Source organism: Callorhinus ursinus, unplaced genomic scaffold, assembly GCF_003265705.2.
Source record: "Callorhinus ursinus isolate GAN/ISIS: 27379988/994484 unplaced genomic scaffold, GSC_fseal_2.0 scaffold1, whole genome shotgun sequence".
Taxonomy (NCBI): domain Eukaryota; kingdom Metazoa; phylum Chordata; class Mammalia; order Carnivora; family Otariidae; genus Callorhinus; species Callorhinus ursinus.
In genome coordinates this window covers 50,325,347-50,349,061 of record NW_027397063.1, presented here as the reverse complement: position 1 = coordinate 50,349,061, position 23,715 = coordinate 50,325,347, and the positions used below count along the sequence as shown (strand labels likewise).

The following is a 23,715-nucleotide window of genomic DNA, read 5'->3' as shown; positions in this document are numbered from 1 at the left end:
CCTTATTGTATTTTAATTGGTCATTTAATATCTATCTATCTAAACAAGCTCCACAAAGTTAGGAATCACATCTCTAGTTCAGTACCATAATTTAGCATCTACCATAAGACTTGATACACAGCAGGTGCCCTGAACAAATATTTAAAAATCGAAATTAATTAGTAACACCGAGGAACTAAATGATGGAATGATGGGAAAAGGAAATGGAGGGGATGAACCAAAAGCATGGCTGGGGGTTAACTTCAATGATGGAATGTTTAGAGAAAAGATGGACTGGAATGGCATTTCACTGCGGGCTTCTGGAAAATCAGAGGGCACCACAGTAAGTTGGCCTAGGAAAAGGGACTATCTGACGACATTCTGCCGTTCTGCAGAGGTCTCTGCTGGTGGCTGTACCTCCTGCTGGTGGAGTCATCTTGGACACTGTGCGAACATACCATTAGCAACACACATGGTGTTTGCTGCCTGTGGGATTTCTTAGAGGAAAAATATCTGTAAATGATTTTTATTTCACAGCTGTTCCCTTTCTCGGTCTCAGTTTTATGCTTATAGAGGAAATGAAGGAACCAGGTGACCAGGATACTGAGCGGGGGAGATTAGACAGATCAAAGAGTGATGGGAAGCGGTCTCAGAGCTCCTCGAAGTCTGCATCAAGATGTAAGTAAAGGTTAGAATACACACTTCGGTTTTTATCATTAAATTTAGGTAAAATCGCTGTTAAAGAGTACTTATACAACAGAAATAGTTGTTTAACTCTATTACTAAATTCTAAGTTCTTTAAGAGCAGAGACTGTGTTTTAACCATTTAATCTCCAGTTCCTGGCCCATAGAGGTTACATGCAAAAGAATGAAACTGGACCACTTTCTTACACCATATACAAAAATGAACTCAAAATGGATTAAAGACCTAAATGTGAGACCTGAAACCATAAAACTCCTAGAAGGAAATATAGGCAGTAATTTCTTTGGCAGTGGCCATAGCCACATTTTTCTAGATAGGTCTCCTCAGGCAAGGGAAACAAAAGCAAAAATAAACCATTGGGACTATACCAAAATAGAAAGCTTTTGCACAGCAAAGGACAATGTTAACAAAACCAAAAGGCAATCCATTGAATGGGAGAAGATATTTGCAAATGATATATCCAATAAGGGATTAATATCTGAAATATATAAAGAACTTAGGCAACTCAACACCAAAAAATTGAAACAACCTGATTTAAAAAATGGGCAGAGGACCTGAATACATATTTTTCCAAAGAAGAGATGCAGATGGCCAACAGACACATGAAGAGATGCTCAGCATCACTCATCATCAGGGAAATGCAAATCAAAACCACAATGAGATATCTCCTCACACTTGTCAGAATGGCTAGAATCAAAAAGGCAAGAAACAACAAGTGTTGGTGAGGATGTGGAGAAAAAGGAACCCTTGTGGTCTGTTGGTGGGAATGTAAATTGGTGCAGCCACTGTGGAAAACACTATGGAGGTTCCCTAAAAATTTAAAAATGGAAAATACCATTGATCCAATAATTCCACTACTGGGTATTTACCCAAAGAAAATAAAAACACTAATTTGAAAAGATCTATGCATCCCTATGTTTATTGAAGCATTATTTACAATAGCCAAGATATGGAAATGACCCAAGTGTCCGGTGATAGAGAAGATGTGGTATATATATATATATATAAAATGCATATTATATATATATGTAATTCATATTATATATATATATATAATAGAATAATACTTAGCCATAAAAAGATGATAACTTGCCATTTGCAACAACATGGATGGACCTAGAGGGTATTATGCTAAGTAAAATAAGTTAGAGAAAAACAAATACCATATGATTTCATTTATATGTGAAATCTAAAAAGAAAGTGAATGAATAAATAAAAAGCAGAACCAGCTAATCATGGGATTACTATAGCTACAAGGTATAGCTTTTACTGTCTTATTTAAATTTCATGAATTTGAATGTTTTTAACACTAACTTTTCCCAGTAAAGTCCATTATGAAACAAAAAACTAAATAAATAATTAAAAAGCAGAATCAGACCTATAAATATTGAGAACAAACTGATGATTGCCAGAGGGGAAAGGAGTGGGAGGATGGGCAAAATGGGTGAAAGAGAGTGGGACACAGGCTTCCAGTTAGGAAGGAATAAGTCAAGAAATAAAAGGTACAGCACAGGGAATATGTTGTAATAGGGTTTATGGTGACAGTTGACAAACTTGTAGTGAGCATGGAATAATGTATAGATAAGTTGAATCATTATGTCATACACCTGAAATAAATGTAACATTGTGTGTCAACTATAATCAAAAAAAAAAAGAAAGAAAAAAATAGAAGAAAATTTGAGGAATTGTGTAAAAGGATTTTTAAAAGATAGCTTGCTTTTTCTAATGGGGCATCATGGTGTTAGGTGTCTTAGTGGAGTCTTGACTTTTGTAGTTCTAATCCTAAATATAGTTTGAGATAATTTTGATTATTCACCTAGAGGAGACCTGGGGAAATGAATTCATTTACAAAATTTACATTAAACTATTTCAATGTATCTGAGGCATATCTCTTAAACCCATAATTTCTCCACATCATGTTTTATTTGAGATGTTTATCTCCTCTTGCTTGGACTCTTACAACAAGGATTTCCACTCAAGCCTTCCTGTTCAAGTCTCTCCATACTACCACTAGAATTATCTTTCCAAAAAATATGGTTATATCGCTGTCCTCAAAAATGTTAGTTTGCTTCTCTCTTGATTTTCCATTTCCACTTTTCTCCACTCCCTAATTTCTGACACAGGATTATCTACTTTTTGGTTTCCAGTCCTTTGCTGCATTTTCCTGAATGGATGGATTTAATAATAATGACCCTTTGTCTAGCACTGCCTCAGGATCTCCCCTTCTTATATTAGACCCTTGTAGGGGCAGGCCTGGCCTGGTCCTGTTGCTCAGCTCATAAATTCACACATTGTGGTTCTTAGGCTCCCAAAAGATAATGTCAAGTAATTTGCTGGTATCCTGAAACTTTTTATCTTGGTGCTGTGAGCAGAGGTCTCTCTTCTGCTTTGGCCACGTACCTGGTAGCTCCCCCATCCACTCTCTCTCTTTCTCTCTTTTTTTTTTTGGCCTGGAGACCTGGAAAGATTTTGGTCTCTTCTACTTTCAGAAATGTCTTCTGTAGACTTCATATTATTTCTTCCTTAAATGTTTGGTAAAATTCACCAGTGAAGTATGTTGGCCTGTAATTTTCTCAATGGGAAAATTTTTAATGAATTCAATTTTTTTAATAAACAGAAGGTTGTTTAGTTCTTCTTTTGTAAGTTTTGTAACTTTGTATGTTTCATAGAATTGTACATTTCTTTTAAATTGTAAAATTTGTTGGTATAACTCTAGGGTGTATTTTCATTCCTGATGTTGGAGATTTGTATGGTCTCTCTTTCTTCTTGATTGGTTTAGCTAGGAGTTTCTCCATTTGGTCGATCTTGTCAAAGAGTAAGATTTTGGTTTTGCCAATTTTCTCTGTTGTTTGTTTGCCTTTTATTTAATTGATCCTTGCTTTCACTTTTGTTATTTCTATCATTTCATTTTATTTTCTTTTTGCTTTTTCTAGATTCCTGAGGTAGAGCTTTAGGTCACTGAGTCTTGACTTTTCTTCTTTTCTTACACGTGTCCAAAAACTAGAAATTTCCCTCTAAGCATTGCCTTAGTTGCATCCCACAAATTTTGACATGTTATATTTTAATTACCATTTAGTTTGAAATATTTTTAAATTTCCTTGTTGATTTCTCCTTGACCCATATATTATTTTTAAATGTTCTTTGATTTCCAAATATTTGTAGGTTTTCCAGATATCTTATCATAGTTTATTTTTAAGTTACTTCTCTTGTAATCAGAAAATATTAGTTACTTTAGAAATAAGGAAATGTTTAATTCAAAATGTAGAAATTATTAAAACAAATTACTTTTAATAGCTGCTGCGAGAGAGGATGCCACAGATGAAACATTTATTGAAGGGGGAGAATCATATTTAGAGGATGATGATTATGATATGGAACATTTGGAAGGAAGTTCAAGTTCATTTCAAGATGACTATGTGGATAACATTGGAAGTAAGTATTATTAGTTTCCTATCAGTAATAGTAACTGTTTTAAAGACAAGCCCAAATTGAATAGTTACAAATTCATAGAAATAAAAACTTGCAGGATGTGTCGGGGTGATAAAAGGAAAAGCATGGAACATACTTTAACAGGGTGATTTAGCAGCTCTGTAGCTATGTATTACATTTCTGAGGATCACATACAAAACTCTCAGACTTGGTTTCCTGGGGAGTAGGATGGTCTAAGGAGTGCTCCATCCCAGACTGGTGAATTATAACTCACCCTTGAGACTGATTAGGAGTTGCTCTTTGAGACTGCGGGGACCATGACTAGAGATCTGCCTTCACCCTGCTGCACACAGGCAGGTTGGGTCTCCCTCCCATATGCTCATTGGTGGGTGGCATCCCATGTTCAGGCCACTGCTAGTACTTCCTGCTCGAGTATTGCAGGCGAGGTACATTCCTCCTGTCTTTGTGAAATACAATTTTAGGATTCACCAGATGCTCTTCTTAGTTAAAATATTTTAACTTTTTAGAATCTCAGTATATGGAAGCCCCTGCTCCAGCCTCAGAAGAGGCAGAGGAGAAAGTTAAGAAGAAGATCTCGGAGAACTTCTTCTACAATTATACGGAGCTTGTTTCGATGCCTTTTGTGACTCCGGATTCGAACGTACCACTGGATCTTCTCACACTTGTGTATCCACTCCAGTTATATGTGTGTAATTTTTGGTTTTCAGCTTCTTAGGTCAGGGGTCGGCAAACTAGCCCTACATGGACAAAATCTGGCCTCTTGTCTGTTTTCGTGAATAAAGTTTTATTGGAACACAGCAATTCCTATTCATTTACATTTTGTCTGTGGCTGCCATCACACTACAAGGGCAGAATTAGGTAGTTATAACAGAGGGCACCTGGCCCACAAAGCCTAGAATATTTACCGTCTGGCCCTTTCCAGAAAGTTTGCCGATCCCTGTCTTAGGTGATTCTAAGAAGCTTGGCACTTAGAGAAGTTGAGACAGAAATACATGATTTTAATTTAAACAAGCTTTTGTTGATGCCGAATAACCATAAAGAGAAATGATGCTTTTCTGGCTGTTCTTTCATGAGACATGATGTGAAGGAGACCAGAAGGCCTCTTCTCCTGGTTTCTCACCTCTACCAGCCTGGCATCCCTTTCTCAATGCCTACCAAGTTAAAAATCATTGATTTCTTAAAACATTGATGTCATTGGCAGGCAGTGGTACTTACACATTATTTATCAGATGAATATCAGAGAAGACAACCCTGAGGAAGTAGGGCCTCAAATAACAAGTTTTAAATTGGTCTGGAGAGTAAGAGTCCATGAAAAAATTTAAAGGTGGGGATAATCAACAAGAAGATTTAGGGTCTGCTCTCACTGTACGGTGTTAGGTTTGTCAGGTGGAGTTGGGAGAAGATTTCCATTCATGCCCTTGGCTGGCAATTTAGTACGCTTACCTTCAGAGGGGTGGTGGTGATGACCACATGGCCTAAACCACAGACTGGCCTCTTAGACAAGGTGTGCTTAAAGAGGAGGGCCATGTACTTCCTGACTCCAGTTTTGCTTTTTATGTAAAAATAGAACATGTTATTATAGTTTTCTGTTTCATTCCCAGGTGTACCTAAAACTAATTCCCCCTGAATCTTATAACTTGGAGTCTTCTCTCCTGAGGACTTTTTTGCATATGTGGTCTTTGGACAAGTTGCTGATAAAAGTTATGCTCTTGCCTATTTGTTTTAAATGAGGTGGTTTATCGCCCTGAAGCTTTTCCTGAAATACACATAGTCTGGTACCTTTCCTGGACCTACCGCATCATATCCGTGGGGAGAGGGACTTGGGGACTTGTAGTCTGAAAAAGCTTCTCAGGTACTTTTGATTGTGTTATCTTCTCCCAGCCCCCAATACTGGGGACTTGCTGCTCCAGGATACAGGGATCTCAGTATTGGAGAGATATGCCTAGATTCCAAATAATAAGAGTCAGAGTGACCTTGACTTTTGACTCAAGGTATGAATTGCTTATATTTATGCTGGATGAGTAGCTATATAAGCTATAGACTTTTTGTGAACACTTTCAACACCAGGGAAGTCACAAAGTACCTTATCCCATTTTTGAATAGCTTACATTATTAGCTTTTCCAGACCTTGAATCAAAAGCTGCCTCTTTGGAACATCTCTCACTCCCCCTGCTTGTGTTGCCTCTCTCGCTGTCTCTCTCTCTCTCTCTCTCTCTGTCAAAAAAAAAAAAATCTTTAAAAAATATCATCTAAACCATAGCGTAATTTATATAAGATATAATTAAATGCAATTTTATTTTTTTAAAGATTTTATTTATTTATTTGTCAGAGAGAGACCACAAGCAGGGGGAGCGGCAGGCAGAGGGAGAAGCAGGCTTCCTGCATGAGCAGGGAGCCTGATGCGGGGTTCGATCCCAGGACTCTGGGATCATGACCTGAGCTGAACGCAGTGGTTTAACCAACTGAGCCACCCAGGCGCCCTGCCAGCAGACATTTACTGAATGCCTAAGGCTCAAGACACTGCACTCGGCACTCTGGGAAATAGAGATGACCTACGAGAAGAAGCAGGCTGTGATTTGGAAGGGGAAAGTCTGGGAAGTAACAATCTTACCCATTCTGCATCGGAGAGCAGCAGCAAGTAAAAGGGAGTCGTCCCCCACCCCGAAATTAGAGATGATAATATCAGATAAATGATCACATGTGTGATCCCCAACCGCCACCCAAGTTACTGAAGAGATGGTAGCCTACTTGTACTCTTCCAGCTATAGACCTAGCTTTTAGCCTTCCAAAGTGTTACACTGGCACCTGGGAACAGAGAAAGGAGAGAAGGAAGGAAAGGTGAGAACAGCAGTTTGGGGAAAGGGAAAAGGAGGGTAGGTGAAGCCTCCTGCCCCATACCAGGCTCTGTGAAGATAAAGAGCCTGTGGTTCCCACTCTTTATTTGTAAGGAGGCCTCAGATAGTTTCCTCGAGGCCTGAATAGCTTCAGCAAGATCTTTGGATCCCAAATTTATTTGCGCTTTTATGTAAAATTCAGTTTTAGGTGTTTATATCTTTATTAAATTGATAAAATTCCTTTTTCTTGAACAGATCAAAAGCCCTGAAATGTTCTCTCTCTCTTTCAATTTAACTCTTAGGCAATGAGCTAAGTATAGTTATGTATAGTTGGTTGTAACTTGTATATACTTCACAATTCAAATTGCATTAAAATTTTCTCTTTTTTACAATTGTAGATATTCTTCTTCTTAAAAATCCTACATAGTTTCTCTAAAAATATTCACTTACAAAAAAATAAATAAATAAAAATATTCACTTACAAATAAGGGTAAACCTCTAAAGTCAGAATTTGTTTTTTAAAGAAGGCCCGAGAAATAAAGATTTCTCCAATGATCCTTTAACTTTTGTGTTCAACAGTGAGTTCTTAGAAAATACGAATCCATCTACTTAAGATACACTATGTAATATATTTCTTTTGCAAACTATATTTTTTATAGATTAATCTCATTTACTTATTACATTTATATTTTGGGTTATATTAATTTGAACTTGAATGTAGTAACAATGTACATTTAAAAGATGTTTTATAAAAACTTAGATTATTTTAACCTCTATTTTGAATTAGTTCAGATTTACTCTATAGCATAAATGTGCGCGTGCACACACACACACACACTCATCTACACACCTATACATACTAATGAGCTCAGAAAGGAAATGTTAGCATATTTATTATACATATTTATATACTATATATTATTTATCCCATTTTCATAATTTGTTCATATGAATTAAATTTCAATTACATTTATGTGGATTTATTATATTAGTCAGATTGTCACTGGTTTGTCAGAACTTCAAAACATTGTCAGAATTTTAAACATCTCGCCTTTCAACATCAAGGAAGAGGCCTATATAATACTTTTATAAAATTAATCTGCTTTCAGGATCTCCCTAGGAAAATTAAAATATTGATTAAATCAGAGTATAAGAATTTTCACCTCATTTAAAAACAAAGTTGCATTAGTAATAAATAAAAACTCTGGGTTTCAAAGTAAAATTCCACTACTTCAACACTGAACCTTTGTCTAATGTCACAACTTTTAAAAATGTATTTATTTCATTACGTTTCCTATCTCTAGGATGTTTACTTTGTTTCACTTCTTCCCTTAACAACTTTCCCTCAGTCATTCCTTTGGTTATGACTGCAGAAAGCGGGCCAACCTACAACTTCTGGACAGCAATACTGTGATGTACATAGCTGGGAACCAGCTGATCCTTCTGAATTTGAAAACCAAGGAACAGATGTACCTGCGAAGTAGCAGTGGGAGAGGAATTGGTGTCATTGGGGTATGCTGGTAATGATTTAGGACAAAAAAATCTATCCTTTTGTATTTGTTTCTTCTGTGGACCAGCCAGGCTGTTAGGTGCCAATACCATATGCAGTACTGCAGGATTAAGGCATTTCCAATTCAACGATTACAACCACTCCATTCACTGACATGATCTCTGTGCAGTATTACAACATTATGTTGATGATACTATCATCTCATTTTGCAGATAAGGAAACTGGAGCTGGTAGAGGCTAAGTGGCTTCCCCCAGTCCTGCAGGGTTTTCATATTGAACTCCCATGTTGCCATTCTGCAAAAATACTCAGATGAATAGCACCAATGATAATCCCAATAATAAATAGAGATAAGTGCCAGATAAGATGTAGGTATAGAATCGAACATTAAGAGATCAAGTATAGGTTGTACATTCAGTAATTTTGAGCAGTCGACAAAAGGATTTGCATGTGATTTGGAGGCTGTCTCTTCCTTCCTCCTCAGGTGACTGTCTCCATCAGTCACCTTCTTTCTTGTATCTTTGGCCTCTACTTCCTTAGACTTTTCATCCTCAGCATAAAAGCACACTAAATCAACTTGTTCTCACCTTAAAGGGCCCCTCTCTAACCATGCCTTCTCTTTACCTGCTGACTTTTCCCTTCAAAGCCAAGCTTCTGCTGTTTTTTTCCCTCCCACCTCACTGAAATTGCCCTTACTAAAGTGACCAATGGCTAGCTGATTTGAGTAGCCAAATCCAAAGAATACCTTTCTAACTATATCTTACCTGACCTCTCTATAGCACTTTGCCCCATACCTGAGTTTTTACCTTGACTGTTTTTCTACTCTGTGAACCTTAAAAGCAGGTGTCCCTAGATCTGCTCTCACCAATAACAATCCGGGAAACACCTCTTGGTGTCTTTAGAGTCATGAGAGGGGCCCCTGTTCAGAGTAGGCTGTGTGAGACAGGGAAAGGAGGAGAAATACGCAGGATTTGGGGTACATATAAGCAGCACTTCCATAGCAGATGCTCAAAGGGTTTTTTAGAAGGATCATGATCTAAATAGAAGTCTGCCCTGCTCTTACCCTGCCTGTCAGGTGTGAGTAGCCCAGACCGAACTGGGAGGTGCAAGGCCCACATCACCACACCCTGCAGAGGTGGAGGGCTTCCAACAGAAAGCCTGGTGCAGCTCCAACAGAGAGACTGGGCCAACCTAGTAGGGAGTGGTGGGAAATACTTTTGATTAGATTAGATGGGACCTGGTAGGGTATTTAGATTAGAAATGGAGGTGAGTGGAGAGGTTTTGAGGATTCTTGCTCTGAGAAGTGAAATAGGGACATGAATGGAAATGGAGAAGGTAAGGAAAATCTGAGATCCACAAATAGAACTTGGAGTGGTTGTGGAAACAGGGTATGGTGAGATGGATGAGTGGAGATAGTCTCATGATTATTTCTTTTTTGATCATCTATCTATACATAACATGTGTGCATGGTAAAGTCCCTGTCCTCAACAAGAATTAAATAATTATGATTATTTTTAAAAGATTTTATTTATTTGAGAGAGACAGAGCAGGAACGGGATGGGGTAGGGAAGGGGAGAGGGACAAGCAGACTCTCCACTGAGCGTGGATCTGATGTGGGGCTTGATCCCAGGACCCCAGAATCCTGAGGTCATGACCTGAGCCAGAGTCAGATGCTCAAATGACTGAGCCACCCAGGCTCCCCAACAAGAATTTATTATATTACATTGTGTGTCCAACAGTACTCAGAACATGCAGGGATTTAAATGAAGAAGGGTTCAGGACCTCTATGAATTCAGAGAGTTTAAAATCCATCTAAAGAGGCAAGACTCATATTAAAAAGCAAAAAAACAAAAACCTAGATCCATACAAGTACATGATACTGTGGCACCAGCTGTGTACAAATATTTACAGTCCCAACGTGAGGGTCACGGGTTCTGTGGAGGGAAGTCAGTCAGGGGCCACCCTGAGGTGTCATGAGCCCTGAGGTCCACATCACCTGCAGAGTACTGGGAAACAGGTAGCTATCACTGTTTTTCCTCTCACTTTATGGCCAATAGTAGTTTTGAAATTTCTATTTTGTTGTGCAATAATTTGGTCTGAGGTCAGTAGGTAGAGGTGTACTGTGGTCAAGAAAGCTAATCCAAATCCTCATCCCCCTGGGCTCTGGGCATTTGCATGTCCACAGGGCTTTTCTCCATGCATGCTGGAGCTGTCAGTGCCTGGACAGGGCCTTTCCTCAGCTGTCCTCATCACTTCATTTTTTCCTGAAACAGTTATCCATTTGTGGATGAGAAGTGTTCTTGCAGGGCAATAAGAAACCTGTGAGAAATGGGTTTTGCGGGCATATCAACTATCTTTCAGAAAAGATAGTACGTTGAGTGAAAAGTAAATGACTCATTAATTCCAGGTCTCCACTAAGAATGAAACACCATACTCAACCCCACAGAGCTTCTGATCTGAAAGGGCTGAAACTTTTTCCCTTACTGGAGGCCAAACCTAGAGGGGTAAAAGATTTGCCTGAATTCCTATACAGATTTCTGTGACCGCATATCCCACACAATATTCTTCTGTAAATGGGCATCTAGAAAGATGTAGTCGTAACCTGTTTCCCCCTAAGTCCTTCGTAGCTCCTATTTTCTAGTTCCCCTTTCTTCTTGGCTTCCAACACCTGGCTTGAATCCTACCTCTGACATTTGCAAGGTGTATGACTTTAAGTTACTTAGCCTCTCTGTGCTTATTTCCTGATGAAAAAGATGGGAAGGATAAGGGTATCCGAACTCACAAGGTTGATGTAAAATTTAAGGGAATTAGTTCATATAAAACGTACACAGTGTCTGGGGTACATAATAAGCATGCAATAAGCGTTTTTCTCTCACTGAGTGTCCATCCTATAAAGCCAAGCCTGGTTTCAAGCTGAAGTGATGGGTGTTTACTTGAATGGAAGAGGTGTCAGCAGGAAGACCTTATTATAGGTCTTATGGCCCCATGTGTGGGGAGAAGAAAAAAAGCTACGATGTTATTTTGGGTACCAAAACCTACAGTGCAACCTATATCCTCTGAGGAAAGCTCCTGTTCCACAGGTATAAAATCGGGAGTTGCAACATGGTAACCGAAAATAGAATTTTCTAAAGCACAATATGTGTCTTAGTTTACTTTTGTAATAGCCTATTTTTATTTGTAGGCTATCCATTTACTCTTCCTGCACCTTGGCTTACCAATGAACAAAAATAACAGGAATAAACATATAATTCTATAAGATTTATACTGCTATCATTTGAAATGCTGACCCAAATAGTTTACCCAGGGCATATTTACTATATTTTCCTCTGCATCTGGCTTAGAAATATTTTATCTTTCTCACTTCTAGTAAGTTTATATATATTTGTGGTGAATTTGTCCAAGGTGAATTTTTTTTTTAAATTGAGCTGTAACCTACTCTGGAAACGTGAATTTTTTTGTACAAAAATTTAGGCTGATTTATATATGGAGGGTAAACAATTCATCTAACTTAGTTGTTCTCAAAGAGTGGTCCCTGGGCTAGCAGCATCAACATCACCTGGAACTTGTTAGAGATATAAATGCAAATTTTGGGGGCCCAGCCCTGATGTACTGAATCAGAAACTGGTGGTAGGGCTTGCCCTCTGTGCCTTAATAAGCCCTCCCTGTGGTTCTGATGTGTGCTAACAATTGAGAACCAGTGTTCTAGCTCTTCTGATGGCAACTAAAAAAATTGTAGAGGTAGAGGTGACTCTATTAACAAAAGTAAAACTTAAAATTTTTGAGTATTCCCCTAGGTTTCAGTTTAAATCACATCCATCACCATGTACTTATCAGATGCCCATTTTTTTGTTTTCTATTGGAGTGGATCCTAATAAATTATAAAATCACAGATGCTAAATACTACATTAATAGAACTATTTATAAGAAAATTCTCCTTTTACTATTTAAGTGAGATTTTACTTTTTATAGGTTCATCCTGATAAAACTTACTTCACTGTAGCTGAAAAAGGTGTTTTCCCAAAGATTATCATCTATGAATATCCTTCTTTGAAGCCCTACAGAATCCTTCAAGGTGAGCTCAGTATATCCTCTAAAATATTACATGTTCAAGGTTAACCACATTCAGGGTCTTCCAGAGACACAGAGCTAGGAGGAGGTAGAAAAAAGATTCATTTAAAGGAATTGGCTTATGTACTTGTAGGGGCTGGCAAGTCTGAAGTTTGTAGGGCAGGCCAGTAGGCTGGACATTCTTGGGATGGGGCTGATGCTACATGTTCAGGTAGAATTTCATCTTCCTCAGGGAAACCTCAGTTTTGCCTTTAAGGACTTTCAACTGATTGAACGAGGCCCACCCAGATTAAAATAACCACACATGAACTTAATCACCACAGTTCTCTTATGAATTTTGCTTTCCATATAATTAATTTTAGTAGTTTTGTAAACAGACTACTTTTCAGGGCAGTTTTAGATTTACAATAAAATTGAGAGGAAGGTTCAGAGATTTCCCATAGCCCTCTTCCCCTACACATGCATAACATTCCCTGTTATCAACATCACTCACCAGGTACATTTTTTACTGAGGACCAGTCTCTGTTAGCACATCATAGTCACTCAGAGTCCACAGTGTCCCCTGAGGTTTACTCTTGGTGTTGTATTCTCTGGGTTTAGACAAATGTCTAATGATGTATATCCATCCTTATAATCTCATATGGTGTATTTTCACTGTCCTAAAAGTCCCCTGTGCTCTCCCTATTTATGACTGCCTCCACACCGGCAACCGCTGATCTTTTTATTGTCCCCACAGGCTTGCCTTTTCCCGAATGTCATATAGTTGGACTCATACAGTGTGTAGCCTTCTCAGATTGGCTTCTTTCACTTAGGAATATGAATTTAAGGTTCCTCCCTGTTTTTTCATGGCTTGATAGCCCATTTCTTTTTAGTGCTGAATAATACTCTGTTGTCTGGATGCACCACTGTTTATTCATTTACATATTGAAGGGCATCTTAGTTGTTTCCAAATTTTGGCAATTATGAATAAAGCTGCAATAAACACCTGAATACAGGTTTTTGTGTGAACATAAATTTTCAACTACTTTGGGTATATACCAAAGAGCATAATTACTGGAGCATGGTAAGGGTCTGCTTAGTTTTGTAAGAAACTGCCAAACTGTCTTCCCAAGTGGCCATACCACTTTGCATTCCCACCAGCAGTGAATGAGAACTCTTGCTGCCCCATATCCTCATCAGCATTCAGTGTTGTCAGTGATTTGGATTTTGGCCATTCTAAATAGGTGTGTAGCGGTATCTCAGTCTTTAAATTTGTGTTTCCCATAGGATGTGGAGCGTCTTTTTAAATGTTTATGTGTTAACTTGCATGTTTTTGGTGAGGCTGTCTGTTAAGGTCTTTGGCCCATTTTGTTAATTGAGTTGTTCATTTCTTATTGTTGAGTGTCAAGAGTTCTGTTTGTATATTTTTGGTAACAGTCCTTTATCACATATGCCTTTTGCAATATTTTCTCCGAGTCTGTGCCTTGTTTTGTCATTTTCTTGACATTGCCCTTCTCAGAGGAGTTTTTCATTTTAATGAATCTTGGCTTATCAGTGATTTCTCTCATGGATCCCGTCTGTCTTTGGTGTGGAATCTAAAAAGGCATCACCATACCCGAAGTCGTCTAGGTTTTCTTCTATGTTATGTTCTAGGACTTTTATGTTTTCACATTTTATACTTAGGCCTATGACCCATTTTGAGTTAATTTTTATGAAAGGTATAAGGTCTATGTTTACATTAATTTATTTGTTTGCTTGTTTGCTTATTTGTTGCCTATGGACGTCCTGCTGTTCCAGCACCATTTGTTGAAGAGACTGTCCTTGCTCTGTTATATTGCCTCCATTCCTTTGTCAAAGATCAGCTGAATATATTCCTGTTGGTCTATTTTTGGGCTTTCTATTCTGTTCCATTTATCTCTTTATCTGTTCTTTCCCCAGTGTCACACTGTCTTGATTACTGTAGCTTTACAGGAAGTTTTGAAGTCAGGTATTATCAGTCCAACTTTGTTCTTTTCACTTAGTATTATGTTGACTATTCTGGGGCTTTTGTCTGTATGAACTTTAAAATCAGTTTGTTGATATCCACAAAATAATAATCTAATTGTTTTTGTACATTGTTAGATTCAATTTGCTAATATTTTGTTGGGGATTTTTGCGTCTATGTTCATGAAAGATACTGTTTTGTAGTTTTCTTGAACTATTGTTTGTTACATTAAGAATAAGAAAAACAAGTTTTTTATTTTACTTTCACTTACTCCTTCAGTCCTCTTCATCCCTTTATGTATATCTGAGTTTCTGACCTATGTTATTTGCTTTCTGTTTAGAGAACTTCTTTTTAACATTTCTGGCAAAGCAGGTCTCCTGGCAACAAATTCCTTCAGTGTTTGTCTGAGAAAGTATATATCTGTCACTTTTGAAGGATAATTTCACAAGGAACAGAATTCTAGGTTGGTGGGGTTTTTTTTTTCCTTCCTTTCCTTTAAATATTTCAGTCCATTCTTCTTGCTTATATGGTTTCTGAAGAGAAGTTGGATATAACTCTTCATTCTTCTATAGGTAAGGTTTTTTTCCCTGTTGGGCTTTTTTTTAGGAGTTCTTCCTTTATTTTCATTTTCTGTAGTTTTCTGGGCATTATTCTAGTTGGTGTTCTCTGAGCTTCCTGGATCTGTGGTTTGGTGTCTGATATTAATTTGTGGGAAATTCTCAGTCATTACTGTTTGAAATATTTCTTCTGTTTCTCTTTTTCTTCTCCTTTTGGTATTCCCATTATACATACATTATACTTTTTGTAGTTGTTCTATAGTTCTTAGATATTCTGTTCCATTTTTATCAGTCTTTGTTCTCTTTGCTCTTCAGTTCTCTGAAGATTCTATTGATCTATTCTTTAGTTCAGAGATTATTTCCTCAGCTGTGTCCAGTTTAATAATGAGCCCACCAAAGACATTTTTCATTTCTGTTATAATGTTTATCTCTAGCATTTCCTTTTTGTTCTTTCTTAGGATTTCCATTTCTTTGCTTACATTGCCCATTTGTTCTTGCATATTGTCTATTCATTAGAGCACTTAGCATATTAATCATAGTTGTTTTAAATTCCCAATCTGATAATTCCAACATCTGTGCCATATTGGGTTCTGATGCTTGTTCTGTCTCTTCAAACTGTGTTTCTTGCCTTTTAGTATGCTTTGTAATTTTTTCTTGATAGACAGACATGGTGTAGTGGGGAAAGATAATTGCTGTAAATAGGCCTTTTATAACTTGGTGGTAAGGTGTGTGGGGGAGGGGAATTGTTCTTTAGTTCTCTGATTGAGTCTCAAATTTTTAGTGAGACTGCCTCTGAACTGAACTTCACAAATGTTTCTGAATTGTTTTCTCCCTCTTCTGTGGGACAGGATGATTATGATGAGGGAATAGAAGGTAAGCTGAGGACAAAGCAGAAACTGACACCCCACAAACCGCCTCCCCCATGGGATATATGTGACATTCCTCAGACACTCCTGGCTTCCCTAAAGCTAAGGAAAGGAAAAACAAATCGTTAACTTATAGAGATCACAGTCCTGCAAGACCTGAGTCTCCCTCAGTTTACAAATGTCTTAGCAATCTACAAGAACAAAGCATTTCTATCAATAACCTAGCTTCTGGAAGGAAATGTAGATACAATTAAATGTCCTTATAACCTGCAGCCCATTGACAGATACTTGAAGCGGCAGAGTGTAATGTTCCTCGAGGAAGCTCCCAACTATCTTAACGTTGATGCCTTGCTAGAAGGTAAAACAACCTTAATTTGACAATGGTGAGGCCTCTGGTGTCTTGTAGGTCCTCTTTAGCATATGAAAGTTCTTTTGAAAACCTCCCTTTTTCCTTACCTCCCCCAGCCCCATGGTATATAATCAGCCACCTTTCACAACCCTGGTGCAGCTGCTCTTTCTGCCCACGGGTCCTATCCCTGTGTTTTAATAAAACCATCGTTTTGCACCAGACATCTCAAGAATTCTTTCTTTGTCGTTGGCTCCGGACCCCACCCACCGAACCTCACCTATACTCCAAAACCACATCAGTTAGAGGGGGCTAGAGTTGGGTATTTCTTTCCCCAGGTTAATTAGGCTCTGGTTAATTAGTTTCTCCTGAGGGCAGGCCTTATTAAGAAGAACGGAGTGTTCTGGTGTGTTTCAAAATGGTTCCTTTCCCCCCTCCCCCTGTTGAAAGCCTGAGTTGTTTTTCTAGTATTTACTGTGGGAACCTGGTCAAGCTCCTGGGGATAAATCTCACAATATTGTTGGGGCCCACTTATGACTGGGTGCCCCTGGAGTTTTTAACTCTCCAACTTGTCCACACTGAGCTCCAGCAATTCTTCAGTTATAACTGTTCAGGTTTTATTACCCTGGCCCTGGTTCTCTCTGCTGTTTTAGCTGTTGCTGCTTGTGAGTTCCTGCTGTGGTTAAGTTGCAAATGCACCTCACCCACCGGTCTCTCCAGTCTTGGGAGCAGCCACTTGCCCTGTGTCCTTCCTTCATTTATGAATCCAACAAGAGTTGTTGATTTTTCAGTGTGTTCAGCTTTTTATTTGTTGTTAGGATGGAATGGTGACTTCCAGGCTCCTTACATGCATAACCAGAAGCCTGAAGTCCTCAATTTTTATTTGATGAATATTCCAGTGGCAAATTTCGAATTACAGATTGATACCTTTCTGCCATCTAACAGGATTTTGTACCTCCCTCCCCCACTCCATAAAATGAAATGTGTTCTCAAGGTGTTTTTCTCATGCAAAATCTCATGCAAGATTTCTTCACTCTCACCCCTCATGTCATGTAATTCATTCTAAAGCCAAGGGTGATGCATGATTTTGGATTGTTTCTTTGGGAATTCTTGGCATTCTTTCATCAATAGTTATCACCAAGGGTACTCACTCTCTTTCCCTCTTTTTTTTTTAATAATATACTTTTGAAAATGAAATGTTGCCTTTGTTCATTAGACTCCCATTCATCCTTTCAGATGGGACTGAGCTGGGTTATGCTTATGTGGATTTTAACTACAATGGTACCTTGCTAGCCTCTGTTGGCAGCAACCCTGATTACACACTGACCATCTGGAATTGGAAAGAAGAACAGCCCATACTGAGGACAAAAGCTTTTTCCCAGGAAGTTTTTAAGGTTACTTTCAATCCTGAAGATGATGAGCAGCTTACTACATCGGGATCAGGCCACATCAAGTAGGTTGTATGACTGGTACAGGTGCTGGTAGATTATCATTAAGGATATCGTCTAAGAGGATCAGCCATCTGGAGACATTTGTGCTGATGTTAACATTAGGATAATTTTTAAATGTGTTATCTTCAAAGCTAACTGTAGTGTGCTTTGCTAATTGGATATGGGGCTTTTATTACTGAAACCAGTAGAGATAAAAAGAAGGGCTTTTAAATTTAGCCTGCTGCCTTCTTACAGGCTTTACCACCTAAAAGGGTTTGTATAATGCTTACTAACATGGCATATTGAGTTTTCAGGTCCACTTTTAAATTTGTGGCAGCAATATTGTATGATGGCCAAGTCATTTTGACATCTCTGAACTCAGTCTTCATCTGTAAAACATGAGTTATAACAGAATCATTCCTAACACAGGACCCTCAGTACTAAATTGTAACAGAACCTACTCTTGATCTCAGGTATCTGGCTCAAAATTCCATGTCCTTTTCACTCTTTCATACTCTGCTCTCTTTTTCAGGATGGAATGATTTTGTCTTTTTTGGTCTTCGTTCTACCCTATCTTATGCATTTATTTAACAACCTTCTACCACCTCCTTCGAGCTGCTCATAACTAGATTTCCAGTGTCCTTTTCGAGAAAGACATTTTTGTCCTAAGTATCTCTTATTCCAATTTAAACCTGGCTCTCTTCTTATTTATTCCTTAGAAATACAGATTAATTGAATAGATTTTAAAATGGAAATTTGGGGGAATTCTCAAGTAATCTGCTAGATGTCGGCTAAAAATTTCCAATTCTTTACATTCTCCCATCATTTAGTAAAGTGCATATTTTCTTTGCATTGTATCTTTGGAGAGAGAAATCGAATAATTTCATGTATGAAGTGCTGTAGAAGAAACAGAGTATATGGAAATGTATGATCAGGGGACCTACGAAAGCCTTGGAGAAGGATGTTGGTTATTTAAACTTTTGGCTTCATATTACTGGCTTGTTGATACCATCCATTATCTATTTTATATCTAGTTGGTAGGCCAGATTCTTTTTTCTACATGTTTTTCATCATCTGACTGTTCACTTGCTTAAACTATTAATAATAAATGCTAGTAATAACCAACCTTTATTCATTGATTTTATGTGCAAGGCACTGTTCTAAGAGTTTTTCAACAATTTTATGAGGTGGGTTCTACTAGTATTCTTATTTTATTCATGAGAGATTGAGAGCACAATCACTTTTAAGCTACACAGCAAGTAAATTAGAATTTTTTGAAAACTTTTACATCTTTTTACATGCCAAGATGGAAATGTTCTATGTTGTCCAGTCTAGTAGACACTAGCTGCATGTAGCTATTGAGTATTTGAAACTGGCTGGTCTGACTGAAACAGAGTTTTTAATTTGATTTAGTGTTAATTACATTAAGTCTAAATTAAGATAGTCAAACTTGGCTCGGGCCAACTGCATAGGACAGCATGACTCTAAGATAAAATATCCTGAAAAGCAGGGAATTTATCTTGTCTATTTTGCTCAATTCTGAATTCATATTACCTAGAACTTTGCCTGACAGGTAGTTGATACTTAATACATATTAGTTAGATGAATTAATAAATGAAATAATATATGTGACTCTGAAACATGTAAATGCTTGAGTGATAATAAAAATAAAGCCTCCTTGAGGTACATTCAGTCTCTTTCTTGTTTGCAGGTTCTGGGAAATGGCTCTAACATTCACTGGTCTCAAGCTTCAGGGCTCATTGGGTCGATTTGGCAAAACAGCCACTACTGGTATAGAAGGTTACATGCAGCTCCCGGATGGGAAGGTGAGTACAGCCACTATTCTACAATAATAAAATTATGTTTTCAAAATGAAAATATATGAAAGTATATTACACATTCTAAAAACCATTGCCGATGTTAGTAATAATGGATACTATCATTGTAAATATAATGAACATGTAATTTTGCCTCTTCAGATTATCAATTTTAATTACTATAGTTCTAGGGAGTAGTCATAATCCACATGTAAATACCTTTTTTATGCTAAATATTATACATGCATATATAAAGTATGCAAGCATTTTAATATATTGACATAGTGACATATTGTCACTTATTGTCATGGATTATTATGTTTATCTGTCCCTCCTCTTTTGTCATGATGCTCCAAGAGGACTTACTGGTTCAAAGGTTGTATCAGTCTTGTGGCTTTCTCTTTTATTGTCAGATTATTACTTAGGAAGATTGAGCCACTTCACAGTGGCACCTACAGAGGCACTCAACTTTAATCTGTTAATTTATTCTTTAACGTTAGTTTATTTTCTCTCTTCTTCTTGCAAAATTTGTGGGCATATTGCCTAGAGGATTAGTTCTCTATTAATATTGTATTTGGCTTCCTATTAGGATGAGTTATATAGTATTGTGAACATCTCAGTTATAATTAAATGCCAGCATACAAATATTACTTTAAAGGGTAGTCATCTACCTAGTAGATAGTCTCAATTTGGAATCATGTTGTATGGGAGGAAATCAAAAGCCTTGCATTCTGGTTAAATAAATATATATCCAAAACTATAAAATGATAAATAATTTTGGCTTCAAATTCTGAATAACCTAAGAATTAAACTAAGATAAAGATTGTTAAAAACATGCCACAAGGGGTGCCTGGGTGGCTCAGTCAGTTAAGCGTCTGACTCTTGGTTTCTGCTCATGGCATGATCTCAGGGGCCTGAGATTCAGCCTTGTGCAGGGCTCTGTGCTCAGTGGGGAGTCTGCTGGAGATTATCTCCCTCTCCCTCTGCTCCTGCCCTGCTCTTTCTCTCTCAAATAAATAAATAAAATCTTTAAAAAAAAAAAAACAAAAAAGCAAAACATGCCATAAGATATATCTTTAAAAGGTTCAGTAGGATTTGTGTGTATGTAGGGGAGAAAAGAAGCTATTTTAGATGAGAGACATGAAAGGATATGTTTAGAGTTAGGAATAATGTCCTATATTTGAAGGGCTACTCAAGAAAGAGCTTTCATGTTGGCAAAGAGTGGGAAATTAGGTTGAGAAATATAGTTGGGTCCTATGTATAAGGAGGTTAACAGCCAGGTAGAACTATTAGACATTGGAAGAGTAGAGTTGCAAATGAAGTTCTATATCAGTCTGGCCACAAAATGCCAAACAAATTGGGGGAAGGGAAATCTGGAGTCAAGGGGATGAGCCAAGAAGGAAGATGTCACTTTCATTTCATTTTTCAGGACAAATGGAAAAAGAAAACTAAGCATGCATGACCTTTCAGAAGGGAATACCTGGCAGGCATGGGTGGTTTCTGGTGGTTTTTGTCACCGGACAGAAGAAAGCAAGTCTAAATAAGACTATCAAAAGTGAGCTGAGGTTCAGTAATAGGTCAAACAGGTAGAAGGGATAATATAAGTAGACTGGGGAGGTAGAAAAGACTGAGTGAACTAGTCTAGGTGAGAGGGAACTGGGATGCCCATGAGGAGCGGGCAGGCAAGAACTAGATCCGAGTTTCCCAAGGGTGTTTCATGGAACATTAGTCTGCACAGAAGCTCTGTGAAAACAAGACTTTCTTGGTCAAACTCCTTTGTATCTAGAAATTCCTCTCAGTGATTTCCAGTGAACATTTCTATGTTAAAGTTTCCAAGGGGTCCTAGAGAAAAGAAACTTGTTTGATTTTGTTTATCCAAGCATCTGTCTTTGGAGGCAGTGTTAGGACAGGAACTTTTGAGTGAAGTTTCCTGGTTTAAGATCCTGACTGCTATGGGTATTTGTGCAAACTATTTAACTGTTCAGTTTTCTCCTTTGTAAAATGGGAATAATAATAGTTAGGGCTCCTATTGGCCTGTCTTTTCTGGGAAAATAAAGCACCCAACCTGTATAACTATACATGGTACCCCCAATAAATGTACCTAGTTCATATGGGTTTTTAGGATTAAATAACTTAATGTATATAAAATGCTCAAGCAGCACTTGGCACAAAGTCAATACTTACTTAGTATGACTTATTATCTAATACCTGTTAAACATCCTAAGAACTAGTGTTTGGTGGTACACACTTGGGGAAGTGCTGGATTAAATGGATTAATAGGAGCTGGTTCCAAATGATTATTCTTGTTTGAAATTGGATATTATTATGCTATAATCTGCTGAGTTCAGTAATGGCCTCACAATTTTTGACACATCTTATAACATTTAATATTATCACTCTTAAAAACTAGAATCTACAATGGAATATAACTCAGCCATCAGAAAGGATGAATACCCACCATTTGCAATGACAGGGATGGAACTGGGGGGCATTATGCTAAGTGAAATAAGTCAAGCAGAGAAAGACAATTATCATATGGTTTCACTCATCTGTGGAACATAAAGAATAGTGTGGAGGACCACAGGGGAAGGGAGGGAAAACTGAATGGGAAGAAATCAGAGAGGGAGACAAACCATGAGAGACTCTGGACTCCAGGAACCAAACTGAGGGTTACAGAAGGAAGGAAGGAGGCTGGGGGGATGGGGTTACCGGGTGATGGGTATTGAGGAGGGCACATGTTGTGATGAGCACAGGGTGTTATATGGAACTAATGAATTGTTGAACACTACATCAAAAACTAATGATGTATTATATGTTGGCTAACTGAACATAATAAAAAAAAGGAGAATCTCGTCTATCAAGAGTTTACACACGTCTCTAATTTTTGACCCAGTAATTCCACTCCTGGATTATGTCCTTAAGAGATGTACAAAGAAAGCTATTATAGATATATTTGAAAAATTACCAGCAATGTACAGCGTAATCAATGATGTAAAATTATTCATAATGCTAGGAAGAAATACATACAAATGTGATTAGTGGTTGTTTCCGAAGTGGTGAATTTTCATTTCTATATTTTCTTATTTTTCTATACTTATTTTTTTTACTTTCATAATCAAGAGAGAGAAACTATAAAAATAATTCTCACCTGCTATTTGAGGCATAAATACCCACGTTTGTCTGTTTTAATGCACATTCCTTCCTTTCTGCATACTTGCCAGGTGCTCTCGGGCTCAGAGTGGGGCAACATGCTGTTGTGGGAAGGCGGCCTCATCAAGGTTGAGCTCTGTCGAGCTGGAAGGAAGTCTTGTCATCAGGGTCCCATTAACCAGATAATGCTGGATGAGGGCGAAGTTATCACCGTTGGGGCAGATGGATGTATTAGGGTAAGTTTTCTTGACACTTGGTCAGTAGCACCCACACGAAAGCCTTCCAGGTCACCCTTTTGGTTTGATCAGATTTTTCCTCCTCACAAAGTTCACTTTATGAAAGAGATCAGTGGTCATTGATTCCCAGGGACAATGCATTTGAGATAATGCTTTCCTTATGGTAAATATTTAAATTCTAGTCAAAATTAATTTATGCCATCTTAGGAGTGCATTTTCTGAGGGAACCTTTTGTTATTTTGATTCTGTCATTGAAATAGTAGTTTCAGAAAATGAAAACCTATTTTAGCAGAACGTAAACAGTGGATACAGATGTCCTTTCAAAACACACAGTATGAATGGGCCATTTTCTAGGGACAAAAGTACTAAACATTTCTTATTTTTGACTAAGGTTACCCATTAGAAATACACTGAAAAGTGAGCTGATGAGGTTTGCCTGTGGATGCTCCCCTCCCTTTGCTCCTTACATTGGTGAACTCACTTGTCCTCATCTGCAGACACTATCCAGTCCATAGTGTGGGCTAGCCTGGAACACTGCTCCAGCATCTAAGTGCTCCTGGTTGTTGTCATACCCTGCTGTTGCTGGCAAAGCTGGAGGCTGCTGATTTGCCTTGTGGTCCTCTTGGTACCTATTCCTACTTGCCTTTCAGAAGAAAGTGGTAGTATTCTCTGGGTGTTCCTTAGGAAGTATTATTATGAGAAGTAAGACTATTTTTGAAAATAGTCTGGTCATTCTATGATACCTGTTGTACTTACTATGTCTAATACACTGTTTAAACCATCTCTCTCCCATTCTTGGCATTGGCTT

The 23,715-nt window shown here is 37.9% G+C and overlaps 1 protein-coding gene across 1 annotated transcript in view; it reads left to right on the top strand.

The window, feature by feature from the left end:
- Positions 1-23,715, top strand: part of CFAP44 (cilia and flagella associated protein 44) — a 135,167-nt gene that overhangs the window by 6,000 nt on the left and 105,452 nt on the right. The window contains exons 2-9 of the mRNA XM_073893479.1: positions 539-657; positions 3,977-4,114; positions 4,639-4,798; positions 8,316-8,478; positions 12,444-12,546; positions 17,511-17,727; positions 19,416-19,530; positions 22,743-22,907. Of these exons, the coding sequence (XP_073749580.1) occupies positions 539-657; positions 3,977-4,114; positions 4,639-4,798; positions 8,316-8,478; positions 12,444-12,546; positions 17,511-17,727; positions 19,416-19,530; positions 22,743-22,907 (1,180 nt within the window). The remainder of the gene's footprint in view (positions 1-538; positions 658-3,976; positions 4,115-4,638; positions 4,799-8,315; positions 8,479-12,443; positions 12,547-17,510; positions 17,728-19,415; positions 19,531-22,742; positions 22,908-23,715) is intronic.